The 26,181-nt window shown below is 34.7% G+C and overlaps 1 protein-coding gene across 1 annotated transcript in view; it reads left to right on the top strand.

The window, feature by feature from the left end:
• Window positions 1-26,181, top strand: part of LOC150110019 (matrix metalloproteinase-17-like) — a 56,545-nt gene that overhangs the window by 23,073 nt on the left and 7,291 nt on the right. The window contains exons 4-7 of the mRNA XM_090390694.1: window positions 3,291-3,449; window positions 4,758-5,081; window positions 18,227-18,465; window positions 21,860-22,007. Coding sequence (XP_090246820.1) covers window positions 3,291-3,449; window positions 4,758-5,081; window positions 18,227-18,465; window positions 21,860-22,007 — 870 coding nt within the window. The remainder of the gene's footprint in view (window positions 1-3,290; window positions 3,450-4,757; window positions 5,082-18,226; window positions 18,466-21,859; window positions 22,008-26,181) is intronic.

Raw genomic sequence — 26,181 nt, 5'->3', positions numbered from 1 at the left:
AATGAACTCAGATATTTCCAATCAAAGTATAATAGAAAAATTCCAGACAGAAGTTTTAAAGAATCTTGTTTACCTTTGTATCCACCTCAATACTAATTTCAAAATGTTTACAGAATACTGCCAACATCACAACTTATAGATATTGATAATTCCAAGAAATCAGATCTCGATAATCTCATTTCTAAAGCTATAAGTAACTAGAATTCTTCTAAGCTTTTGTTGTAGAAAGACTCCACAAGTCAGACACGCAAATTGCGCAAAATTTGCAATATCCTTCAGTTCTTTGAGTAGCTGCATTTTGTGCAATATTAGTTCTACTGAAAAAAAGAAGAACACACACACAAGCGCGCGCGAGCATGTTAACACATGGACAGTGATCTTCAAATACGTTACAGGCAAGCAGAACTTAGAAAAATACTCAATCGTCGAACTTCATTCGCATCATACGTTAGCATAAAATCGTTAATTAAAATATAAGAAATACTTTTATATTGGCATTCAGAAAGAATGAGAAAGAATTTAAGAATAGTTTACAAGATTACAATATTACTGGCTATATTGTAACCAGTAATATTGTAGCCAGCCTGGTTGGCCGAGTGGTTAATGAATGAAATTAATGTGGTTAATGTTAAACCACATTAATTTCATTAATGTGGTTTAACATTAACCACGATGGGCATGGATGTTTGTGATTGTCAGTGAAAATACTAGGTGGTGATTGCGGTAGACGGCGTTACTATAAATTATGATGGTTTGTTGTAGTTGGTGGATTGAGTGGTGGAGACTGAGAGCTGTACAGTTGGTGCCCTCCCTCGATGAGTCCTTGGACTCCCTGGAGGTGTCACGTAATAATAATAATAATAATAATAATAATAATAATAATAATAATAATAATAATAATAATAATAATAATAAGGGGTTTCCGAAAGGAATACATACCTGGCTGGAATAAAGACTTCGAAGAGCTATACCAAGTCTACTTAGAATCTGGTGACTGTGACATAGCTGACGAATTACTCCAGAAGCTTGATAATGAGCGCAGAGAAAAATGGATAAAAACTATAGAGGACTTATACTGTAAAAAACCAAGTAGAAAAGCATGGAGCCTATTAAAGAAGTTAGGTGGAAGTAACCCAATTACTCATAAAGATCCTTTGGTGACTCCAGAACAAATTGCCTGTCGAATACCTTCGCTGTCTAGAGCCCCTCGAGATCATCAACACACACCGGAAGTTAAACGAACACTCAAAATCTTACGACAAAGTGCAGATGGCAGTCCTCAATTTTCGAGAGAATTAACCACAGACGAAATAACTGAGGCCTTGAATGAGGTGAAAACTGGCAAAGCACCAGGCTTTGACGATGTTCACCCTGGATTCTTAGTAAACTGTGGAAAAAATGCTCGTCAATGGCTATCAAGATTCTGTTCTCACATTTTAAGGACCAGAAACCTTCCAACACCCTTTACGAGAACCAAAATAATAACCATATTAAAACCCAACAAGCCTCAAAATCAAGTAGAGAGCTATCGCCCAATTGCGCTGCTCAGTTGCTGCTATAAGCTCCTCGAGAGATTCCTCCTTAACAGAATTGGGCCAAAAATATCTGAAGTTATCCCTGTTGAGCAAGCAGGCTTTAGGACTCAACGTAGTTGTACGGACCAAGTACTAAGCCTTACTACCCATATCGAAGCAGGCTTCTAGAGATGTTTGAAAACCTCTGTTGTGTTTGTTGACCTTACTGCTGCATACGACACGGTATGGAAAGAGGGGATGTTATATAAACTGATACAAGTCATACCATGCCAATCCATCATAAGACTTATTGGTAAATGCTTCTTGACAGGTTCTTCCATGTGATACTGGGAAACAAAATGAGCAAACAGAAAACTGAACAATGGGCACATTGTTCAGCTTTCTCAGTTTTCTCCCACAGGACTCAGTATTAGCACCAATTTTATGCAACTTATATACATCTGATCTACCGGCAATTAGGTCAAAAAAATTGCTTATTCTGATGATATATAGCCCTAGCCATCCAACACAAGAGCATTGAAGTAACAGAAGATATTCTCAAAAATGACCTTAGAACCATTGGGGAATACTTTCATAAATGGAGACTAACACCAAATCTCAATAAGACCGAGGTAAGATCTTTTCACCTAAACACCGAATTGGCAAATAGAAAACTTCAGGTCAGCTTTAACAACACAATGCTGCAGCACCTTTTTGTATAATAACATCATACAAAATCTGTGTGGTTTTACATGGGGTTCTTCTGCTATTTCACTGCGATACTCCACGTTGGCCTTAGTCTATTCTGCGGCAGAATATTGTTCACCAGTATGGGTAAACAGTCCTCATATCAAGAAAATCGACACACAAATAAATGCAGCGATGGGGACAATAACAGGTTGTGTCAAATCCATCCCCCTCTACTGGCTTCCAACTTTGAGCAATATTGCACCACTGAACTTACTCAGACAAAATTCTCTAGTAAAAGAATACAAAAAAATAAACAGCAATCCCCTGTTGTCGATACATGAAGACCTCCCATATATAAACATGAATCGCCTTAAATCCCGACGGTCTCCACTAATACTGGCTGAAGAACTAGTCAATAGCAATTTCAATGTTAATTTTAAATGGCTAGAAACTTGGGAAGAAAAATCGCCACCAGACTTAAACAAGTATATCTCCTTCCCAACCAAAATCCGAAAGGGGTTGAGCTTCCACGTCATCTATGGAAAAAGCCTAAATAGGATACGCATATGCAGACAGCTTATACAAGTGGGGAAGATCACCTACAACCCAATGTGTCTGTGGGGCCATAAATCAAACCATCCGGCACATTGTGGAGAACTGCAGCATAAAGAGCCTACCCTGGTGAGCTTTAGAGAGACTTTTTTGAGGCAGATCCTTCAGCTCTTAATTGACTATCTGAACTAGACTTAAAATTTTAGACTTTTATTTTTATTATTTTTTTAATATTTTTTTACCTGATATTTGTATATGTGCATTGCTTGTTTCATTTTTATTGTCTGCACAAACATGTATTTATATATTCTAATGTCATGTGTCTTGATTATGCAGTACGCTAAATATATAAATAAACAATAATATCTTTATCTTGAATTTTTTTCTTCTGTTGTTATTGTTAATCCTTAGTATCCCCACCCCACCTGACTTTCGTCTTTTCCATTTTAACTGTCCAATTGAATTTACTAGTTATTGACTAAAGACTGCGACCAAGAATTTCACAATTTTTATTTATATATTTTTTCCCTACAGGATATGATTTTTTCACTGTAGCTACTCACGAGATAGGACATAGTCTTGGTTTAGCACATTCTGCAGTTCCTGGGTCCGTTATGTTTCCATATTACAAAGGTTACAACCCAAATTTTTACTTGGATTACGATGATATCTCAGCTATGTATCAGTTATATGGTAAGTAATGAGTTAAATTAAATCTTCATTGTAATAAATGATTTTTTTCCGTTTCTTTGATGAAATTATTAGCAATGTAGTTTATTGCTAAGTTATCTGATATTTAACTATGAGCTAAGGTATGGAAGGGCTGAAACATAGGATACTGTTTGAGATCTCAGAATCAGATCTCAGATTTATTTCTATGCTAAGGTTAAAATTAATAATAATCATTAATTGTCCACGATCTTCCAAAGTATCCTTGGGTTTCGTAACCGTAATTCGAAGATAAGGTAGTTAGCTCTATGCCTATAAGTATTCTTTTGTCTGTAAATTGCGTGTGTTCGAGTTGCCGGTTTGCGAGAGGAAAAACTGCCATCTCTGTATGAGAATGGCTAACTCACCTCCTGAAAAAGTTCTTTGCGTCCTCGACAGGATTCGAACTCAGCTCTTTCTAACCAAAGGACTTCGTCTATGCCCACTGAGCTACGGAAGCTCAAGAATTAAAGATACGAATAGTAGTAGTAATAATGGAAACAGAATGATTGTTAACATTGTTTTGCCTGGAAAGCTGGTAGAGCTAATGAATCTTCTTCCGAATATTACATATAAAATATTATTTTAATAATAATCACATTAAATCTATATTATTAGTCATCGGAACCTTTTTTTAAAAAAAATTGTCATCTGAACATATTTAGAACTTTTAATAACATATCCATCTTGTTTGTTGTAAAACTATGATTATTTGGTTATTTTATTCGATAATAACGTTAATTTTGTAAAGGGTAACTTTTTAATGCGCAGTCACCCCACTTTGGGCTTATGCTGTAAACCTATGTAGGATTCAAATAAAAAAAAAGCAGTACTATCAACATGTTATTTTAACTATAAAAATTAATACACTGTTGCTTTTCCATTTTTCAGCTTTTTCAGTTGAAAAAAAAGTTTTTTAATAATAAATAATAATACGAATATTATTATTTATATTATATTATGTCACTGAACTATGTAAAATTCCAATATCGCTATTGAAATATGACTAACCTGTCAATGTAAAATGTTGTAGGTCATAGTTTTCGATAGCTGTGCATCTTCAACAAAATTGAAGGCCATGACCATTTAAGAGTACTCAAAGCTGCAAATAGCTTCAAGATAGATAATTTCGAATGTTCTTCTCATATAGGACTGGAGAATTTCATCTAGTCCATTATTGTTAATTAATTAATTAATTAAATTTAACTTATTATTTCTTTAATATACGATACTGGAATATTCAATGATAAAGTATATTTCTGTAATTCTTAAAGTATTTTTTTCTTATTTCAGTTTTGAATGGAAATCTCGCTGGTGATAACGATGAAAGCTCTGATGGAAATTCCCCGACGGATGATGACAACGATAATGACAGAACAAATGATAATGATAGAAGTGATGATAATGATAATGAGAGAACAAATGATGACGATGATCGGAATGATGACTCTGGCACAAAACACAACAATCCTGACATTGATGAATATGACGATAAAGAAAATGATGATAATGATGACTATGAAGAATCTGACATTACAACAGAGCAACCAGCTGATGACGATGATGATGATAATCGAAATGCACCTGCAGATCCTGATGAACCCAATGATGAAGAAGGTTTGTATATAGTTAATGATACCGGAAGAAAAGGTTTGTGCTCAGTAATTATTTTTAATGACAATTGTGAGAAGAGTTAATACATATGAAAATGATTACATGAGCCAAAAATCATATAAATACGTTCGAAACTAGCATTGAATATTAAAATCATGAAAATATTCTAAATTAGAAGTACCGTAAATTAAAAAAAAAAACCGACGTGTATAGTGTACTCTCAATTATCCAGGTGAACATTATTCATTTTGCGGATTATCCGTACGATTTGATTAATAAAATTACTTCCTGTAAATATATACACAGAATATTTATAAAAATGCTGCGTCTTTGTGGGATTCATATGACGCGCTCGCAAGCACGTATGGGGGTGTGGGGGGAAGGGGGGGGAAAGGGATGCATGTGAGAAGAGTATTTCTCTTAGTCTTTATCTGGTGAATGCATATTTTAGAGTGGTAATTGATCTCCGTAATACGTGATTTATCGGAGTATACATCTCAGGAAAACGTATGAAAAAAAGAAAGTTAATTGAAATTAATTTAATTAAAAAGACGAATCTGCAACAAAGCCTGCAGATAAAGATATGACATTGGGATTCAAACTGTCCGAGATATAAACAACAAAACGAAGCTGATGAAATTCGCAAGAGAATGTGGCAGTGGCATAGGTTCATTCAAACGAAAGAGCATGAAATAGGCATCTCCTAAAGATTCTTCCATACTTCAATGATTTAATCAAGAAATATCTCGCTCAGTAGCGATGCCCTCTGCTGGAAAGACCTAGGCTCGAATCCTATAGGACAAGAAGAACCTTTATAAAGGTTTCAACTGAAGGTGAGTTAGCACGTCGCACACGGTAGTGAATGGTTTGTTTTTTCTAGGGGGGGGGGGAACTCGAGTTTTACATGCAGACAAACCTGGAAGAAGAACACACGCAATTAACACACATAATACACTGACTTCATAGCCTCAGTTTCTTTGGCTGTAATTGAAAACAATCCCAACCTATTCAATCAAAAACAAACGGGGGAAAATACTCTCTCTCTCTCTCTCTCTCTCTCTCTCTCTCTCTCTCTACCAATCTATACATATAAAGTAAAATTATTGGTACTATTATCAGGAAACATTTCATGCAGCATTCTCCAACACAAGCAAAAATTACAGGCTATCTAATTATTAATGTATATATGAATTAATATATAATTAAGAGTCTTTGGTTCGATTTCTTATCCAAACTAAAGTCTCTGACATCATAGGAAGAATGACACATCTGAAGTGGCATCTGTTCATGACAAAGCAGTTTATTTGTTTCTCAACTAAATACTTTCGTTAATATCCATGTGCTAAATTAGAATATATTTACAGTATATTCTCGATTCGGGCTGGGCATACTGCACGAAGACAAGATCAACGATGGACAAAAGAAGTACTGGATTGGATTCCACGAGAGGAAAAACGACCACGACGCCGATCTAAATCACGGTGGATTGATGATATCAGATTTGCAGGAGTGACATGGAAAAGGAGAGTTATGGACAGACAGCCTTGGAGTAATCTTGGAAAGGCCTTCATCCAGCAGTGGATCGACAATGACTAATAATGATGATGATGACATTAAGAGTCACTATAGCTAAAATAATTGTTATATTTGAAAAACACAATAAATGATAAAAGTTCGAATTATCAACGTTTTTCAATTATTCGTGCAATCTCTTCTCTTTCTCTTCCTCCATTATCTCGAAGAATCGAGAATATACTGTAAATATATTCTAATTTAGCACATGGATATTAACGAAAGTATTTAGTTGAGAAACAAATAAACTGCTTTGTCATGAACATTTTAGTGCACAGGATTGCTCTAAAATTAGATGCACAAACTGGGCACCAAATACGTTTCAAAATTCTCTCATGTCATTTTCAAATGTCTTGCATAACTTCATAGTAAAACTTCTATAACGTTAGGGCAAAAATAAAAGACCATTATGGATTGATTCTAGTCATCAACTAGAGGAGTTTTATCTACGACGTTTTGCAGTGGTTCTTCGGCAAAACAGTTATTTTGTTTAAATACTGAAAGAAACCCTGGTTTTGAATCCTGCAACTCAGAATCTTGCCTTACAATCTCAAAATCATGTACTACTTCGTGTTTTAGGGTTTTGGTGTTCATAAGTAGTACTTAGGATTAAGAATATCGCTAGTGAAAGGCGAACAACCATCTACCTAGCGATTTTCCCCAAAATTAGAGATGAAAAGGGTACTGACTACTTCCTTGACGGAATGAAAAAAAACGCTAGAAGATCTTGTAAATAAGGATATATATAATTGTTTGCAAATTAACAACAATTCTTAAGTCGTCATCAGATGTGAAATAAGTTAGAGTTTCTTATATGGCCACAATAATGCTTAAAGTGCTTAATAATTGCTTGACGACATATAGAGTTTCTCCGAAATCCATATTCATATAGCATTAATAAGCCCATAGATAAAAGATTTTCTATAGATAATATGTTTAATATTTCATCAATTTTTTTTCCAGCATGCTAATTCTGGTTCACTGCAGTACAATAAAATTAATTTTGTTTTAAAGTAAAACTCATCACTAAAATTTTACTTGTAACAAATATCGATTTTGTTAAGAAATATATTAATCAGGACCCACGTACAATAAATTATGCGATATTCCTAATTCTTCAATTTAAAAAGATACCTATTATATTATTAATAGTAAATATTATACAGTATATGAATATTAAAAAAAAAATCCGCTAACGCCTATGTTGTTCCCGCATAGGGAGTAGGCGGGGACGTTTACCCTATCTAACTTTTGGAAACTGAGTGGGCAGTTCAATCTCCACTGGTAGCCAATCAGAGAGATAGCTTGCAACAAGGCTATCACTAATTAATCGGTACACAGTGAAGAAGGCGGCAAGCTAGTGCCGCCATCTTATGGTTTCTAACCCTAACACAATATTATATTATATAAAATATTATTATTATTATTTATTTATTTATTAACAACAAAAATAAATAATGACGTTCTTGGAGACCTCATGTGGCTCGTGTTTGGGCTCTAGTCCAGAATATGGTTTTCGTTTATACTGATTAGAGATTAAACATGATGTAGGCTAGATCCAGTGTCTTGAGAACGGATAACGGGGTTATTATGTATAATTATTTCTACCAATATGCCAGTATAATATATCTATCAACTGCATGTATTTTCCAGCCTGTTTTCTTTGCCGGTTTGTTTGTAATACAGAATTTAAAAATCTGCCAGGTTTTATATAAAACTGGCTACTCACTTTCAGTTGTAAAAGCCTTTAAAAAATCATTGTGTCCTAGACCAACACTTCCCAAACGGGGCCGTGGCCCTCCCAAGGGGGGGGGGCATGAAATAATGAAAACAAATTTAAAATGTTTTAAGACTAATAAGATAGTAATATCTATCTATACAAAAATATATACAATAAATATTATAATAATATATGTCACACTTTTAACATATCCTCCGATATACTCTCGTCGTCTCGCTTTGTGCGCTTCACTCTACTTATGATCGTAAATCTTTTTTTTTTTTTTCTTATTGACATTAACATTAACTGTTCTTTGCGAGATTCTCCAAAATGACTGATTTTACCATTTGCCCAGTCCGCTGAAATTTTCATTTCCATGTGTTTATCGACAGCAAGACTTCCGACATCACGACACACTTTACAGCCCAACATTTTATTCTTGACATACAGCCAGTCGTTTCTCTCGCAGAAGTCATTTTTCTGCAAAAATGTCTAACAATCATTATCAGAATCTGCTTCCTTTTTGACCACGTGGATCTTCGTTCTTGGTTTCGTGATACTCTTCACCAAGTGTATTTTCGGTGCTAGTTTTCTGTTTTACAGGATCACAAGTAGATTTAACAATTTTTGCTTCTTCAGCCTCCCCTTTTTTTTTACTCATTAGCATAAAGTAACTACTTATTTTACTCATGTTGAACAATGATTGCACTAATTTAACTTAGAGTAATTCAAAACTCACGTGAACACCTGCCTGTTGCAGAGTGAATATAGAACTCAAACTGATATTGAAAGCAATCGGAAGTGAACACAACTTCCTGACCTGTTTCCGGTTGTGTACCAACCTATGAAACAGGAAAGCAGGATACCAACTTATGAGTAATCAAAACTGAAAATTCAATTCGTGAACACAGTGTCATCTACCGGAATATTTATAATACATTTTGCTGTCAATAAATCGCAAATTTTTAAAAACTTAAATAAAAAGGTGCCGGTACTGCGTACCGCCAGAAAAAAAGCCCTGCTTACATTAATATTTACAATATATACTTGAACACTAATCTATATTCAGATATTTAAACGTACTACTAATATTCCTATAATTTTTCTAAAGTAATAATATATATATTTTTAACACAAGTATGTATTGTATATATTATTATTACGTGACACCTCCATGGAGTCCAAAGACTCATCGCGGAGAGCACTCTACACTACTTCACTGAATACATCTCACCCTCTCCACTACCATTTAATTCTCCTACTACCACACTACTACCATCAAATGCCCATCATCACCAACAAGAGTATTTATTATTATTATTAATTTTGGTCTGTAAATTGCGTGTGTTCTGAAGGCCGATTTCTCTGCATTCGGGATGAAAAACCTGAGTTTCCGGGAGAAAAAATCCTACTACCTAGGTATGAGATCGGCTAACTGCTTCAATTGAAAAAGCCCTATAGGGATTCCCATCGTCACGACAAGAATCGAACCCAGGTCTTTTCAAATCGAAGGGTGCAATGTTCCGATGTTCTTCCAATTGTGCTAAGGAGGCACCCATTCCTTATACATTGGCATTATATCTTTATTTACGTCTATATCCATATACATTTACATTACATATCAGCTTTCTGTAAGTTCCTAGATTTCTCTTGTCGAATGGCAGTTTGTTTATCATGTCAGGTATGTAGAAATTTCGGGTGGCTTTTCCGTAGTGATTATTATACTTATATGTTATGTAGTTTGTTGACTGTGGTCTTGTTATCTGATATGTTGTTCTGGTTACTCTATAGGTTGGGCTGTATCTTATGGTGAAACACTTATGCCACCATGCTATCATGTTTTAACATGATAGCATGGTGGCATAAGTGTTTCACCTTAAATATTTTGTGTTCTGTCTTTGCTGTGAGTGTGGGCTCTCCTCTTTATTCCAAGAATATCAGTTTTATCATTTTATTTTGCAACCATAGTAACCTGTTAAGTTTGTAGTTTGCGCAGAATGCGTATGATGTAATTGCGTATCTTAAAATGTTTTCACATAATGCTTTATAGATTAGTATTTTTGTGTGTGTTGGAGCAATGGCTTTTAATCGATATAGTTTTGATTGCCATCATTCTGAGTTTGTTGTGTAGATAATTTGTTTGGCTATTCCAACTTTGATCAGCATCGAAATAAAGCCCGTGATAACGTGTTGTTTTTACCTGTGTGATGGTTGTGGTTTTAGGATCAATGGTTTGTGTATAGCAGGATGGATGTCGAATAGTGAGTTGTTTTAAACGCGTGGATAAGCCTATCCATAACAAACTTTGTGTTGTGTGCTCTGAAGATGCTGGATATAATACCAGCGAAATATTAGCTTTTAAGTTAATAAATGGTTATTTTCTTATCCATCTGTGTTCATATCAATACTGTTAAATATATTACAACAAGTGAGTTGTTTTGTTTCTATGGGTAGAAACATCTTTTTAAAAAATTTTTTTTTATCTTTGTTGATCTTTGTTTTTTGAGGACTTATATATATATGAAAGAGTATCATATTTGTAAATGTAACTCTCCTGGATTTTAATCCTTACTCCATGGAGCAGTATCAGACGCGCTATAAATTTCCAACCTTTCGTGACTGGAATTTAAAAAAAAATTAAAAAGTGGACAGTAAATTTGTTACTTTTGTTAAACAACGCGCGCGCGCACGCACGCACGCACACACACACACACACACACACACACACACACACACACTATTAGTTTGCCAACTGCATTCTGTTGGCAAATATAGTTCTCTCCAAAACAGAAAAAGAGCTTTTTCTGTTTTGGAGAGAACACGACAATAGCCTATTAAAAAAAAATAGCTAAATTACTCAATTATTTCTGTAACTGTTCTTGCCATTTGGTAAGCAGATGTTTCCCAGATACTTTCTTTTCCTGTTGTGCTTCCTTTCTACAAAAGAAATGACTCACTTCTGAATGCGCACATTTCTGTGTAATCTTAGTAACTCCAAGTGGTAGGAAAGCTCACACAAAGAATAGTATCTTATTTTCGGGCAGTCACCTCCCCAACTTCCTCAGAGAGAGAGAGTGGGAATTCTCTGTTAGCGATCAAAATCGAGTTCCAGGACCGGATGTCCTTCTTGACGGAAACCGCAAAAGTTTACAGAACAACCTTAACTTGACCTTTACGTCCTGAAAAGTACAATTTACACGTCACAGTCAGCGTGATGGAAATAAAAAGAGGATAATGCACCTTCGAATTCCCACATTAAATCGTCTAAAAGCGATACGCGGTATCGATTTAAGACGAATTAAAATATTATTAAAACGATTTACATTAAAATATTTTATTCATAACCGTTATGAACCTGTATTTTTTATACTGAGCCGAAGCATTATACTTCTATAATTGAAAGATGTTCTATCCACTGTTCTATCCCCTAGAACAGCGCTTCCCAAACTGTGGGCCGCGGCCCCCTTGGGGGACGTAGGTTTTGTTGAGAGGGGCGGTGAAATAATGAAAACAAATTTAAAATGTTTTAAGACTAAATAGATTTTTTATTTTAAAAGAAACGTATGTAACTTTTATTATTTATTATTTCTTTTTTGTTATTTTTTATATTTTAATGGAAAAATTCACACATTGATATTGGTTCACAAACTTTGCTTCCTGCGTATTTTGGCGCTTAATGAATATTAGTAAATATTGCTTATTCATATGTTTCATTTCAAAGCAGTGGTTAATTGTATTTACTTCGAATGCTCTCCAGGAAAGCTCAAAATCTTCCTGTCCCTTTCATCACGCATTCGTAATCAGGGACTGTTGATATTGACTTTATATACATATCAAAACTCGTTTTATATTATCACTGTCATCCGAGCTAGTTTTCTGTTTACCAATAAAAGTTTCGCTATACTTTACACATGAAAAAAAAAAAAAGCTTAAACAAGTTCATGTGTGGAGATAGTAACTCGCTTGCAGTGGTAAACAACACCCCTCCCTAACAGCCACTATACTGCAGAGGCAATAAAAACAAGTACTCAACAAACAGTGCAATTAGAGACAACTGGGATAAAAACACACTAATTAATGAATCACATGTCCCCTCATACAGAAACTATGCTGTATAGACTGAAACAAAACCATATGTTGCATGGGCAAACACAGTATCTAACTAAAAACTATTGTTATTAATTAGATGTGTGTGTGAGTTCGATTTCCTAAGGCGGCAATAAAATTCAACCGAACGTGTTAAAATTCGTAAAAGCGTTAAAACTAAGTAATATATATATATAATGAATGTTATGGCAGTTTCACATGAAATTCGGTTGAAGAGAGTTAGCATTTCAACTCAATTGTCAGCTATGCTTTTATCTTTCGGTTGCGCGATCTTTTGTTAATCCCGCACCAATCATATGCACGTTTTAATAACTTGCCTTTGCTGTCTGTTTCGCGTTAGGCTTAATTACCGTAAAGGGAGAAAAGTCACAAAAGAGAAAAATGTTCCTGGTTCGGGGATTTCTTTATTCAGGTAATATTCACTAATTTCATGTTATCTGGCAAACATTAAAGAAAAACAAGATACAAGATAACTTAATAGCAGCCATACAAAGCCTCTACAAAAGTAATAGAAATTATGTAAGAACCTGTAATAATAGATCAAAAGAATTTGAAACAAATGTAGGAGTGAGGCAAGGTTGTATCCTCAGCCCTCTTCTCTTCATCGTAGTAATGGATGAAATTTTAAAGGCATGCCAAACAAAAACAAAAAAGTTCCACTTAGGATACAGGAAACTGAAAGAAACCAGGATTTCACATATGGCTTTTGCAGATGATATAGTGATTCTAGCAAATACAGCTGAAGATCTGCAGTACAATATCAACATTTGGCATGAAGAAACAAAGAAAAGGAATATGACCATAAATATAAATAAAACTAAAACAATGGTCATATCTAGAAACCAACAAAAACACACAATAAAAATAGAGCATCACCAACTGGAACAAGTCCATTTAAATACTTGGGATCATATATACTAGAAGATGGTAGACTAGACACAGAAATTAACAACAGGATAAGAGGGGGAACAAAGCTATTCTATGCAATGAAAGGCCCACTCCTAGATAAGAAAGAAGTCACCCAAAATAACAAAATGGCAGTGTACCGTTCAGTGTTTCTACCAACATTAACATACAGTTGTGAGTCTTGGTGTTTAACAACAGGAAACACAAATAAACTACAAACAATTGAAATGAAATATCTCAGGAAAGTGGCACAAAAAACAAGACTAGACCGAATAAGAAATCAAACCATAAGAGACAGCCTTCAAGTTGCACCTCTGAATCAATTCATAACACAAGCCCAAATGAGATGGTTTGGACATCTCAATCGAATGGAAGAAGGAAGAATAGCAAAAACTGTATACGAAAGCCAGAAAATAGGAAAAAGAAACATAGGCAGACCCAGGAAAGGTTGGCAAAAGGAAATTAAAGAAAAATTGGAAAAGAAGGGAATTAACTGGAAAGAAGCAAAACAACAAACCTTGTTTGGCAAAATCTCTACGCTTAAAAGCATAAGAGATCATAGACGAAGAATTTCATGTTATCAGTCTGTGCTGTGCCAGTGGTGATATTATTTGATCTATTCTACGTTAAAAAAATTTAATCCTGAGATGGATAAGTGGCTGATAAAAAAAAAATCCAGCGAACAATCAGAAGAAGCAGAAGCAGACTCAAAAAAAGGAGAGTATTTCATATTTTACCAGAACAGCCCGCATCGTCTTCAGAACCAAACGGTAAGAGGCAAAAAATGTAATATATGCATTTGATTTTTGTAATATTCGCTGTGTATGTTTTGTATTGAATATAAATACAATAAATATTTTAATAATATCTTTCTATTACGATTTTTTTTTCGAGGGGGTCGTGAAATATTTTAATTTTTGCAAAGGGGGCCCGGACATCCAGAAGTTTGGGAAGCACTACCCTAGAACAGTGGTTCTCAAACTTTTTTGTCTGGCGGCACACTAAAATCAATAAATAAATTTCACGGCACCCCTAGTATTATTTGCTTTTTATAGAGAATAAAGTGCCGATTAATTGATTCTGAAAGACTCGCATATATAACCCATAAATAAATTGATATTACAGATACTAAAGATATGAAGGAAAACATGTTTTTAAAAGAAAACGGATTTTATTTAAACTAAATCGGTTTATTTTCAAAACCCCCAAACATACAAAACAAAAGCTATTATAAAGGTTCAGATAATAAAATATGAACTTAATGTGAAATATGTGCCTGGTGTTGTTTGCATATTTCTTTGATATTAGGCCTTGTTTTTGAGAGACATATTCTCATCTCATTTTCAAGGGCCTTTAGTTTTTCTCTCCTCTTTGTTTTAATATTTACGAGTGCAGAAAAACCCAGTTCACACAAATAAGATGTAGAAAATTGCAATAAGATGTTAAGTGCTTTGAATCCTATATTGGGGTACTCCTTCATAGTTATCCAAAATGAATTCAGACACATTTCTGAATGCTTCAATCTCAACGTACGATCGTTACTTATATCAATTAATTCTTCGGCTTCTATAAGACTTAACTCACTCATTGCTGATGTTGGCTCTACAAATGGATTTCGAATCCAATTGTATAAATTGACTGAAATGTCTGGAAAATAAATGGTCAATTTTTTCTTCTAACGATGTTAAATGACTGTAAATAAGCTTTTGCAGATCAGTGTTCTTACATTTTCTGGAGGCAACTTTAAGGAACATGTCTACATTGTTGGTGCTTAATTTTATCTTCCAAATTTTTATTTTATCTTTAAAAGCTTTAATTTTATCTGTAGATGTCAAAATATTTGTCACACTGAACAGAGAAATATTAAAACAGACAGCAGGACAACTAACCATTCATTAGTTCATTTTCTCCAGTATTTATGTGCCGTCACATATCTAGTTACTACGACACGCGATGAGCTAATGAAATCTCAGGGTATAATATAAGAGTGATACAAAAATGATAATTTTTATATACGCTTCATCCATTAAAATAAAAAAAAATATATTTTTTTTGTTTTTGATTTAGTTATTTGTGGCAATTGAATATTTTGCTTTTTTCAAATAAACGATTCAAAATTTCGCGGCACCCAGTTTGAGAACCACTGCCCTAGAAGATATGCGTGAATACCCATCTCTTCTAGTATAAATTTTAAACTTTACCGGATTAGACATTGAGATCTTTATTTCGTTAAGCAGCGACATATTTTCGATACGAGAAAGACTGTATATTATGTATGTGTTATCGCTAATGTGCGAATTTCCGTTAATCTGCAGATTCTCTAGTTAATGTTCACATTGCCTGTACCTTTCAGTTAAAGTTTATAAATAAATATGCGCTCTACACTTTAACTAGATAATGTGTAAAGTAACTAGTTAATGTACACATTAACGAAATATCGTTAGATAAAGTTCGAATTTTATCTCATTAGGTTAGGTTAGGTTACGGATCCTTGCATAGAAAGTATATCATACCGTTATTCTGTAGTCCCGAGAAGATTCCTTTTTACTCGTGGATTTGATTCGTTTAACTTCTTTTATCAGCGACCAACAGTTTTCTTTCGTTATCACAAACTATTTAAGTTGAGATCTTGCTTTAAAAATATAGCATAAAACTTTTCTTTCAAGTCTGCTTGTACAGAACTCATCGCTTCCATTTTTATAAGGGTAAATGTTTTTTTATATTTTTATATATATTTATTTATATATATTTATATATTTTTAATAACTGCAATATACACTCGAACTCGTTAACTCTACTTTTTAACGGCGTTCGCTGGGAATCTGGGCGAGGAACGTGGACGAACGTGCATGAGCAGCTTATTTTAACGGTTTTTCAGGCATATATTCTGCTCTTCCCGTTAATTGTGAACATTAATTAGTTAAAGTGAGAAATAATATTTTTTTCGTACTTAAACGACATGATTCAGTTAATGTTGACAATAACTAAGGAATGTTAACATTGACGACTTTCGAACATTAGAACCTGGAATTAGAGGCCATCGAGAGAGAAATTTCATGTCAAATATAACAGTATCAAATATTACAACAGAAGAGTCATTTATGAAAGGTCTATTCTAATATATTGGACCAATATATTAGAATATATCATGAGGGAGGAATTGAATCTAGCAATTCAAAAGATGAAAGAAGGAAAATCCACTGGAATAGATGGTATACAGATAGAACTTATAAGGAATATAGGTGAAAAAGGTATGGAAGTGTTATGGCAAATTATTAACGGAATTTATGAAGGACAAGAATTACCAGAGGAGTTTAGAAGATCAATTTTTATCCCCATTAAAAAAAAGACGGGAGTTTTAGACTGTAACAATTTTAGAACGATAAGTCTTATAACTCACACAGCAAAAATTCTGGTGCAAATAATTTTAGAGAGAATTAGGAATAAAATAGAAAAAAAGAAATGAATGAGGAATAGTTTGGATTCAGAACCAACAGAGGAACTAGAGAGGCTATAACTTGTCTAAGAAAACACTAAACCATGGTGGAAAGTTGTTTTTGGGATTTCTAGATTTTGAAAAGGCATTTGATACAGTGAAACATGAAAGGCTTTTTGACATTCTAGAAAATACTGATATTGACTCTTATGACTTGGAAATTTTAAAGAGATTATATTTGTCACAAATAGCGTCAGTATGTGTAAATGGAGAGGAAACAGGAGAATTCCCGGTAGAGAGAGAGGAGTCAGACAAGGATGCAAGTTACCACCATTATTGTTTAACTATTATAGTGAACAAATGTTTAGAGAGGCACTTGAGGATGTAGAAGAAGGAATAAAAATAAACGGAAGAATCATTAATAACTTAAGATATGCAGATGATGTAGTAGTGATGGCAGAAAGTGAAAATGGGTTACAACAAATTATTCAAAGAATTGAAAACTCTTGTAAAGAGTATGGACTAAGAATTAACACAAAAAAAACCAAGATAATGATAATGGGTAGAAAAATAGGAAATAATGTAAAGATAAAATGTGGAGGAAAGATTTTAGAAGAAGTGGTAAGATTTCAATATTTAGGTAGCTGGATCTCAGAGAAAGGAACCTCAGAGTTGGACATTAGAAATAGAATAGGCAAAGCTAAATCGGCATTTATGCAAATGAAGAGAATTTTAATAAACAAGAACACTAAAATAGGCGTTAGAATTTGAATAGTTAAAGTTTGGGGTATTGCAAGTTATGGAAGTGATTCATGGACACTAAGAAAGATAGATATGGAAAGAATTAATGCATTGGAAATGTGGTGTTATAGAAAGATGGAAAATATTAGCTATACAGAAAGAATATCAAATCAAGAAGTTTTAAGACGAGTTGGGATGGAAAGAACACTGTTAAAGAATATTATGCAAAGAAAGACTAGATTTGCAGGACATCTTCTGAGAGGTTCTTCGGGACACCTGACAAGAACTATATTATAAGGGAAAGTTGAGGGGAAGAGAAGACGTGGAAGACCAACTAGAGAGTGGTTTCATGACATAGTGGAATGGACTGGTTTCAGAATGATGGAAGCGACAGACAGATAGAAATGGAGAAGAGCTGCTCATCTGCTGCAACCCTCTTGCTAGAGGATGCTACCGGACGACGAACGACGACGAATGATTATTAAATTCATTAATATTCATAGCATTCACAATATTCAGGTATTCAGGCAATGAATTCCATTCACTCACCCTCTCCATATAAAAAAATAAAATAAATAATAAAAAAAATAATGAAGTGTTTGGATTTATGTAAGATTTTGATTTTAAATCATCATTCCAGAAAATATTATGTTTATTTTATTCCAGAAGACACATTGCCTGATTCAAGAAAAGATGATGAAGAAGAACACAAAGAGAATGAAGAGGCTCCCACTATACCCCCTACTCAAGACACTTACACACAAGAGACGCCGATCTACATTCCATCTGGTAGTGATAACACCACAAGAAAACCGAAAGCAACACCAAAAATTCCCAATATATGTGAGGGTTCAGTTGATGCTGTGTCTGTTATAAGAAGTGAATTGTTTGTCTTTAAAGGCCTGGTAAGGAATGCAGTTTCTAAAGAGAATTTTTTTTGCTGTTGAAAAAAATAAGCATATTATTTGAAATATTAAATATTAATTAAATATTTTTCGTTAACGCATATATGATTTAATTAGGAAGTAATGAAGTCTTTTTATTTATTTATTTTGATGCAGTTTTAGTAGCAGAGTATTTAATATTGTTTTATAGCTTTGAACACTTTTTTTTTCTCTCTTGATTTCTGATTTGTTCTCCCACGGTCAAGTAGCCTAACGATGGTTGTGGGGTGGTAAATGTAATCAAGGCTATCATTAAGTAATAATAGCCATGTATCATTATACCTATAAAGAAGTATAGTAGGCTTACGATACTTCTTTATATACTGAAAATATCTACTGAAAAATATATACTGAAAAAGAGAGTCAAGAGGTTTCACTTCGACAACGCAAATTTATTCAAATTAAGTGGATATTGAATCCAACATTATTTCATAGCCGAATATAGAAACTACAAGAGTTTCAGAGAAACTACAAGCGTTTCATGCCGAATATAGAGAATATAAAAGTTTCGGCTGATACAAGCGTACCCCAACCTTTCATGTACCTAACCTAGTAAGCTTGTATCCGCCGAAACTTTTATATTCTCTACTAGGGGGATCCCCCCCCCGACGCCTACGGCGCCCAACCCCCCGAAGTTCAGGACTGGTAGGCCGGTTCTCCTTGAATTCTGATGGCTCGAATTTTGAAAACTCGAAGGGGGGGGGGGATTCTTCCCCCCGCACCTATGTCTCCTCACCCCGAGTTCCGGACTGGTAGGCCGGTTCTACTTGAATTCTGATGACTCGAATTTTGAAAACTCGACACTCAGGGGGTAGCTCCTGAGTTTCAAAACGTTTCAAATAACTTTACAAAAAACGTGACACAAAAACGTTACAAAAAAAGCTTATCATTTTATATTATAAAGTAGATATTAAGTAGAAACTTATTATAAAGTAGAAACCATCAAAATCACAGCTATCCGGCTTAAATCAAATCCAGTTAAAATCAAAACCGAAATGCGCAATATGTTTTAGTATACAGAGGCCAGAATACTGCATCTCCAACCCGAGTAATTCGGTTACCAGCTATATGATTAGAGATCTAAGATAACAGATGTCTACTCATCATTCCCCAGTCTGCGAAACACCTTTAAAAAGATTATAAAAAATTACTATAAAGGGGTCACGGTTCACTGTTGGTTTGTTGAATTTGAATAGTTATTAGAATTTTTTAGTACAGAGAGTTTTATGACATTTAACTATTTATTTGATGGGCTGCTTAAATAACCGGGATGGAAACAATGAATTTAACTTATTGTAATGAGCCAGCACATTTAAGTCTTCATGGGCGAATCTCATCATCATCATCATCAAATTCCTGCCATGTACCCTCAAGGGGTGTGCAGGATATGACAGTACTACATGAAAAATTTACATTATTACTAACTTCCTATCTACAATTTTCCTCCAAATCAGTCTGTTACTTGTCAAGACTCCAACATTATCAGATATTATATTTCGATCGTCTAAGGCACTTTGTACCGTATCAATCCACCTATATCTTGGTCTTCCTCTGGGTCGTTTTCCTGCCAACCTGGCAGAGAACACTTGTTTTGCTAATCTTTCCTCTCCCATTCTATTTAAGTGACCATACCACATGAGATTAGCTCTGCTAACGCATTCCTGGATGCTGACAATGTCAAGTTCTTTCCTAATATCCTCATTTTTAATATGATATTGCTATTGATGCCATCTGTTCACGCCTCTAATCTTTCTCAGGACTTTGATATCTGCGGTCTCTAGTCTTTGATCAAGTGTTTTACTTCTGACCTAGCTCTCAGATCCAGAAGTTAAAACTGGTTTGAACACTGTCTTGTATACAGCTAATTTAGTGTTCCGACTAATTTCTCTCTTATTCCATATGAATTTATTCAATTGACTTCCCACCATACCAGCTTTGCTGATTCTGTTATCTATTTCTATATTTAATTTACCATCTTCAGTAAAACTCGTGCCTAAGTAGCTGAAATGTTTTACTTGTTCCACAGGTTCTCCATTCACAACACAGTTGACATTTTCAATGATTCTGCCTATTTTCATTGTCTTTGTCTTTTTATTGCTGACCTTCATACCATATCTATTACAACAGCTATTCAATTTAGTCAGAGAATCTTGCAAACTTGTAGCGGATTTATTTAGAAGTATAACATCATCCGCATAAAGCAAAGAACTGACATTAACTCTGCTATTTAGATCCCAAATAAGGACCAACTTTTCCTTTTCCATTGTGTCAGTTGCTTTTTCTAAAGCGTCAAAAAATTCCTCCACTTCTACCTTAGTAGAACCTTCTGTGGGACAATAGGCACAAATAAGTCTCATTGTCCAGTTCCCCATTCTCATATTTGCCAACATTACTCTACTTGAGACTGACTGCCATTCAAGAAGATTAGCCTCGTATTTTGTGTTGAATACTATGGCTACTCCTTCTTTTCCTCGATTGTCATTGCCTGAATATAACATTTTGTATTTATTGCTCAGAAAGATCTCACCAGTTTTGGTCTTTTTTGTTTCAGTCACCCCTATTATGTCGATCTGGTACTTATCTAATTCCTCAGCTAGCTCCATTTCTTTGCCATTCAGGCTTCTTACGTTGATAGTACCGATCTTTAACTCTGGTGATGTTGAGTTGGGGTTTGTTTTCAGATTTGTTCCAGTAGCTGACTTTTCGCTGTTCGCCCTGGTTCCCTGGCGAAAACAACAGGGGCCTTTTTTAACCGGGCGACGCCCCAGCCGGCATGAAATTTTGTCATGTTGTACCATCATTTTTTATTTTGGTTTAACCAATAAGAATACAATTTGGTCGGCTAAATCCCAAATTGCCAGCCCATCCTGGTTCGTTCAGTATCAGAGTAGATACCCAACAGGGTGCACCACGAGAAGGTGAGGATTGGACATTAGGTCAGAAGCCCTGGTCGGTTCTCCGCATTCCTTTAAAGGCTATGTGGAGGTCTCCACTCAGTTATACAGCTTTGACCCTTAAACACCCTTAAGATGGGTGAATCTGTAAAACCTCTATTTTGCCACAAATAGGCTGATGATTATCGAAGTTGCGATTGTCTGTAAGAGACAGTTTTCATTTGATAGACATCAAACACTAAAAAAAAAATATATAAACTTCATTCATTACTAAAATAAAATTTAAATAAGTAAAACTTTAAACCTTTAGTAGTACATTTATTATCCCTTTAAGATTGAATTGTGTTGAAGAAGCTCTATATAAACTAAGCATTGCTAAACAAAGTATTGTCTATTAATTTAATTTCTGTTCTTTTCTTGAAAGAATGTAATACTAATTTGTTATATGCTACCAATTTTAGTACACATGGCGTATGAAAGACAGGGGTATAGTTAAAGAAGGATATCCTGTGTATTTTCATGTCTTTTTCCATGGTTTCCCGTGGGCCGTCAAGAAAATTGATGCAGTGTATGAACGCCAGACGGATCACCAAATTGTATTTTTCACAGGTAAAGAAATGCATATAATTATTATTTTTCTATTTATTAATGCAGTTAAATATTTCATATTTTTATTATGTTATATTTTAATTAAAAATACACTAACGATAACTGGACTTATCTGATATTGATAGAGGCATTATATTTGATGCTTGTAACATGAATTAAGGCAAGGGACATAAATCCAATAAAATATGATTCTTATAGTATTTTCTTATTACAAAATCAAGAATGAAATTGTTGTTATTATGGAATTACAAACGAAGCAACTAAGTCTATGAGAGCAGTGTTTCATTCAGGTAAATTATGTGTATTCTTCTGGCCGGTTTTCCTGTTTTTTGCATAATGAAAAACCTGAGTTTCAGGTTTTTCATTATGCAAAAAAGGGAAAACTCTACACCACCGAATGAGTTCGACTAACTCACCTTCATTTAAAAGAAAAAAATCCTTAAAAACGTTGTTCGCTTCCTAGACGGGATTCAAAACCAAGTTTTTTCAACCAAAGGATATATATTCGGTACCAAATGAGCGCAAAAAACAAAAAATAACTAATTACTAAACATGATCTTAAGACTATGCTTGACATAGGACATGACATACAAATACAGGCTCTGCTTACTGGGGTAGCGGGACACATAAGATTTCAGAAATCATCTTGTGTACTTTAACAAGTGAGCTACAAGGGGAGAGAGGCAGGGAGAGAGAGAGAGAGAGAGAGAGAGAGAGAGAGAGAGAGATGGTTAGATGCAATATTACACATTTATTTCGGAAGTTTTAACTTCTCTAAGTGAGTCCCTTGTGTATAAAATGTATTCTGACCTTCTGCTAAAACAGTTCATTGGCACTCTTTTTTCGTTTTCTATTCTCTTCCTCTTCCCCACCTTCAATTTGTATATGAATGACGACACAAGTTGAAGGATGGTGTTCAAGTATTGTAATATGTGTTGCTATTACTTGTTATTTATAAAGCCTGCTTGGTTACTGCACCTTTGAAATACCGTTATTTCTAATTAGCAGTGCGCGCGCTTTCTCTCTCGTAACCTTTCTTGCTTATACTATTGCGTACTATGTTCATCTACCTTTCGCACTACGAGTCTTATGCCTATGGATACTAGAAAATTTATTTTTATTGAGACTGCGCCACTAATATCTTTTAATTGGCATAAAACTAGTAATATGGCCGGTTGATTTCTCTCTCTCTTTCTCTAACACAAATTCTTTCAGTAAAACTTTACACAAGCAGTCGTGGTCTATTTGCACTTAAACTATACGCTTCGGCTATCTCTGGTTTCCCGCTCACAAGTCCGATTTTTTTTAGGAACAGTGCATCGTAAAATAAACAATCAGGCGGCACTCTATTGACATATAATTAAAACGCATTTATTTACATTTAAAATAAAGTACATTAAATAAGCGATAGGGAGGTTACTCTTCTCTACTTTATGCCTTTGGCATATAGAAACAAACTTTCCCTTTTCAAATTTAAATGACTATACAATATATATAATTACTCTGTTACTTCTCTGCTTAAAAAAAATAAATTGCCAAGACTAATTTACTCATAAAGGGATTAGCCAGCTATGGCAAGTTATCTTACAATTAATATTCCAGTTAACAACACTTCAGAGGATTCTCTTATAGATATTTCTTATTACTATTTCTTATCAGTCCATCTTTGACATATCACCTAGATTACAAAAATAATGTACATTAGAGATTGGACACACTTACAGAGGCTCTTTATCATGACACCTTCCATAGGTCCTTCATCAAAGTCACTATGGTTTTTCTATCATCACAAACCTTAGGTTTCCATCAGGAGAGTCTTGTTTCAGGGGGAGCTTCGTCAGAATATTTGGCGGGTATTGGACTGCAATCTTCCTGGTGCTCAAAAAGTTCAGGCAAGAAGTTTCAGCATTCAGGCTTGAAGATCGTTCTGCGGCTTTTGGCTTCCGTTGACTTCCTGCAGCACTAGGACATCCAACCAGCACTTGGCATCGGCTGTTCTCCCAATTTTTCTCTGGCTCTCTTCGGTAATAGTGCTTCGCCTCTTCTCTCTCGGCAACTGGACCTGGACTCTCCTCTCGATGTTCGGCTCAGTCGCCTTTTATTTTCGCCTTCTCGGGACCTTGCACCAAGGGTTGTAAACCCTGAAGAAATCGGCAGTTCTCCTTGACCCTTTTGTTAAGGCCGGCCCGTTCTTTTTTCTCCTCCGTGTGCCTCGTTTTTCATTGTCTTGTTGGGCAACGGAAACTTCTCTGAAAGTAGCGGACCTCTTTGATACTAGTTTTGAAGGTGTTCATGTGCAGCGCTTACAAACGACTTTCTCACACACTTCATCGTAAACAACTTTCTTGTGCTTTTATACATAGCTATTATACATTACTTCCGATGGCAAAGCATTGCCTTTGTTTTTGACATTCTATAAACTTTAGTTAAAACAGTGAATACAATCAATTCCCATAGGGTTATTTACGTTAATCTTTAACATAAAATATATAGAGACAAACAAGGTTATTTTTGTAACATTCTCATGAGATTTGACCTCTGTAAAAATCGATGTAAAGCGCTTTGGTATTTTTAAGCTGCAATTGAGTTTTACAGTATGTAATTCTGAAACAATGCACTGGTGTCCTTCTCTAACATTAATAACATCCCAGTAGTACTGTTCCTTTGATACAATTTTTGGTGAAAGCCTTTTCAAGTTTCCATAAGTTCCCTGGATGCTTAGGAACTTTAATTCAATATAGTTTAATATTCAATTCGACTCAAAAATATTCTACAAGTTGGTTCAGCTTAGATATGAAATCTTGATCCCAACAAACATTTAAGAGAACTGGAGTAACATGTAAGTATGCCAATGAAAGCTGTCCTCACTGAGTATATTAAAATACTTGATATCCCAAAAATGTACAATGAAAGTATGTTTCATAAGTTATAGTTATGTGGTCCTTCAAGCCAAAAGTAGCCTAATGCTATATTTAAAAATATACAAATATAGCCATCTTTGTTCGAATTGTTCTCAACTTAATTATTTTTTATTTATTTTTTTTTTAAAAATAAACTTAGTTTCCAAGTCTGACGTTTCCTGGATAATTAATTATTTTTCTTATTTAATTTCTCAAAAGACATGTTTAAGCTAAACGTTTTCTTATATTAAAAGCTGCCTACAGCGAATCATCCCACTTTAATTTTGAATAAATTCGAAGCATTTTCTTCTTAAAATTTTCAAATTTACAAAAACAAAAAAAAAAAGAAAAGAAAAGAAAAAACACATTTTTAGCACAATATTTAGAAAATAAGAGATATTGCTATCCCGTAAGTGGCTTCCCCCCCCCCCCCACATCTCTGTCCTTTATTGATTAACAGATAAAGATACGTGGGTGGTCTGAAAAGTTCTCGGCCTAACAAACAATGAAAAAACGAATTTATAATTTCAAAATTATTTTTCTTTTTCAACATAATCTCCCTTAAGACTAATACATTTATTCCAGCGATGCTCCAGTGCCATTATCCCGTCCCTGTAGTGGTGCTCAGTAAGCTCTGCAAAATACCTCTCTGCAGCTACAATTACCTCTTGATTCGAAGAAAAAAGGCTGACCAGCGAGGAAAAGTTTTAGTTTGGGAAGAGATAGAAGTCAGAGAACATCCACCCTGTTTCACCCTGGGGAAACAGGGTGGATGTTCCAACAATTCATAGTGCAGCTCCCTTAATTTTCTCATTGTCTCATTGCCAAAACACCTTTGTGGGCAGGTGCATTGTCCTGGTGAAAGATGATTTTTTTTCCTTCTGCAAACCGGGTCTTTTCTCGGGAATTTTTTCGTCTAGTCTGGAATTAAAAGATCGGAATAATATTCCCCGGTTATTGTTTTATCCCTTTCAAGATAATTAATAAACAAAATGCCTTTAGCATTCCCAAACAACGATGCCATGACCTTTCCTGCTGATGGAACCGACTTTATCTTCTTTGGAGCTGAACAACCGGCTTCTGTCCACTATTTTGACTGCTGTTTGGATTCTGGTGTGTAATGCTGAATCCAAGTCTCATCCATAGTAAGAAATCGATGCACAAAATCAGTTTTATTCTTGTTAAAACGCTACAAGCACTGTTCAGAGATTTTCATGCGGGTGCGTTTTTGATCTGCGCCGCACCCATCTTGCGCAAAGCTTTTTCATTTGCAA

This window comes from Typopeltis vanoorti, chromosome 1 (genome assembly GCF_054136105.1).
Source record: "Typopeltis vanoorti isolate ZY-2024b chromosome 1, IOZ_Tvanoo_1.0, whole genome shotgun sequence".
NCBI classification, from domain to species: Eukaryota; Metazoa; Arthropoda; class Arachnida; order Uropygi; family Thelyphonidae; genus Typopeltis; species Typopeltis vanoorti.
The sequence above is the reverse complement of the archived record's forward strand: the minus strand, read 5'-3'. Positions and strand labels throughout refer to the sequence as shown.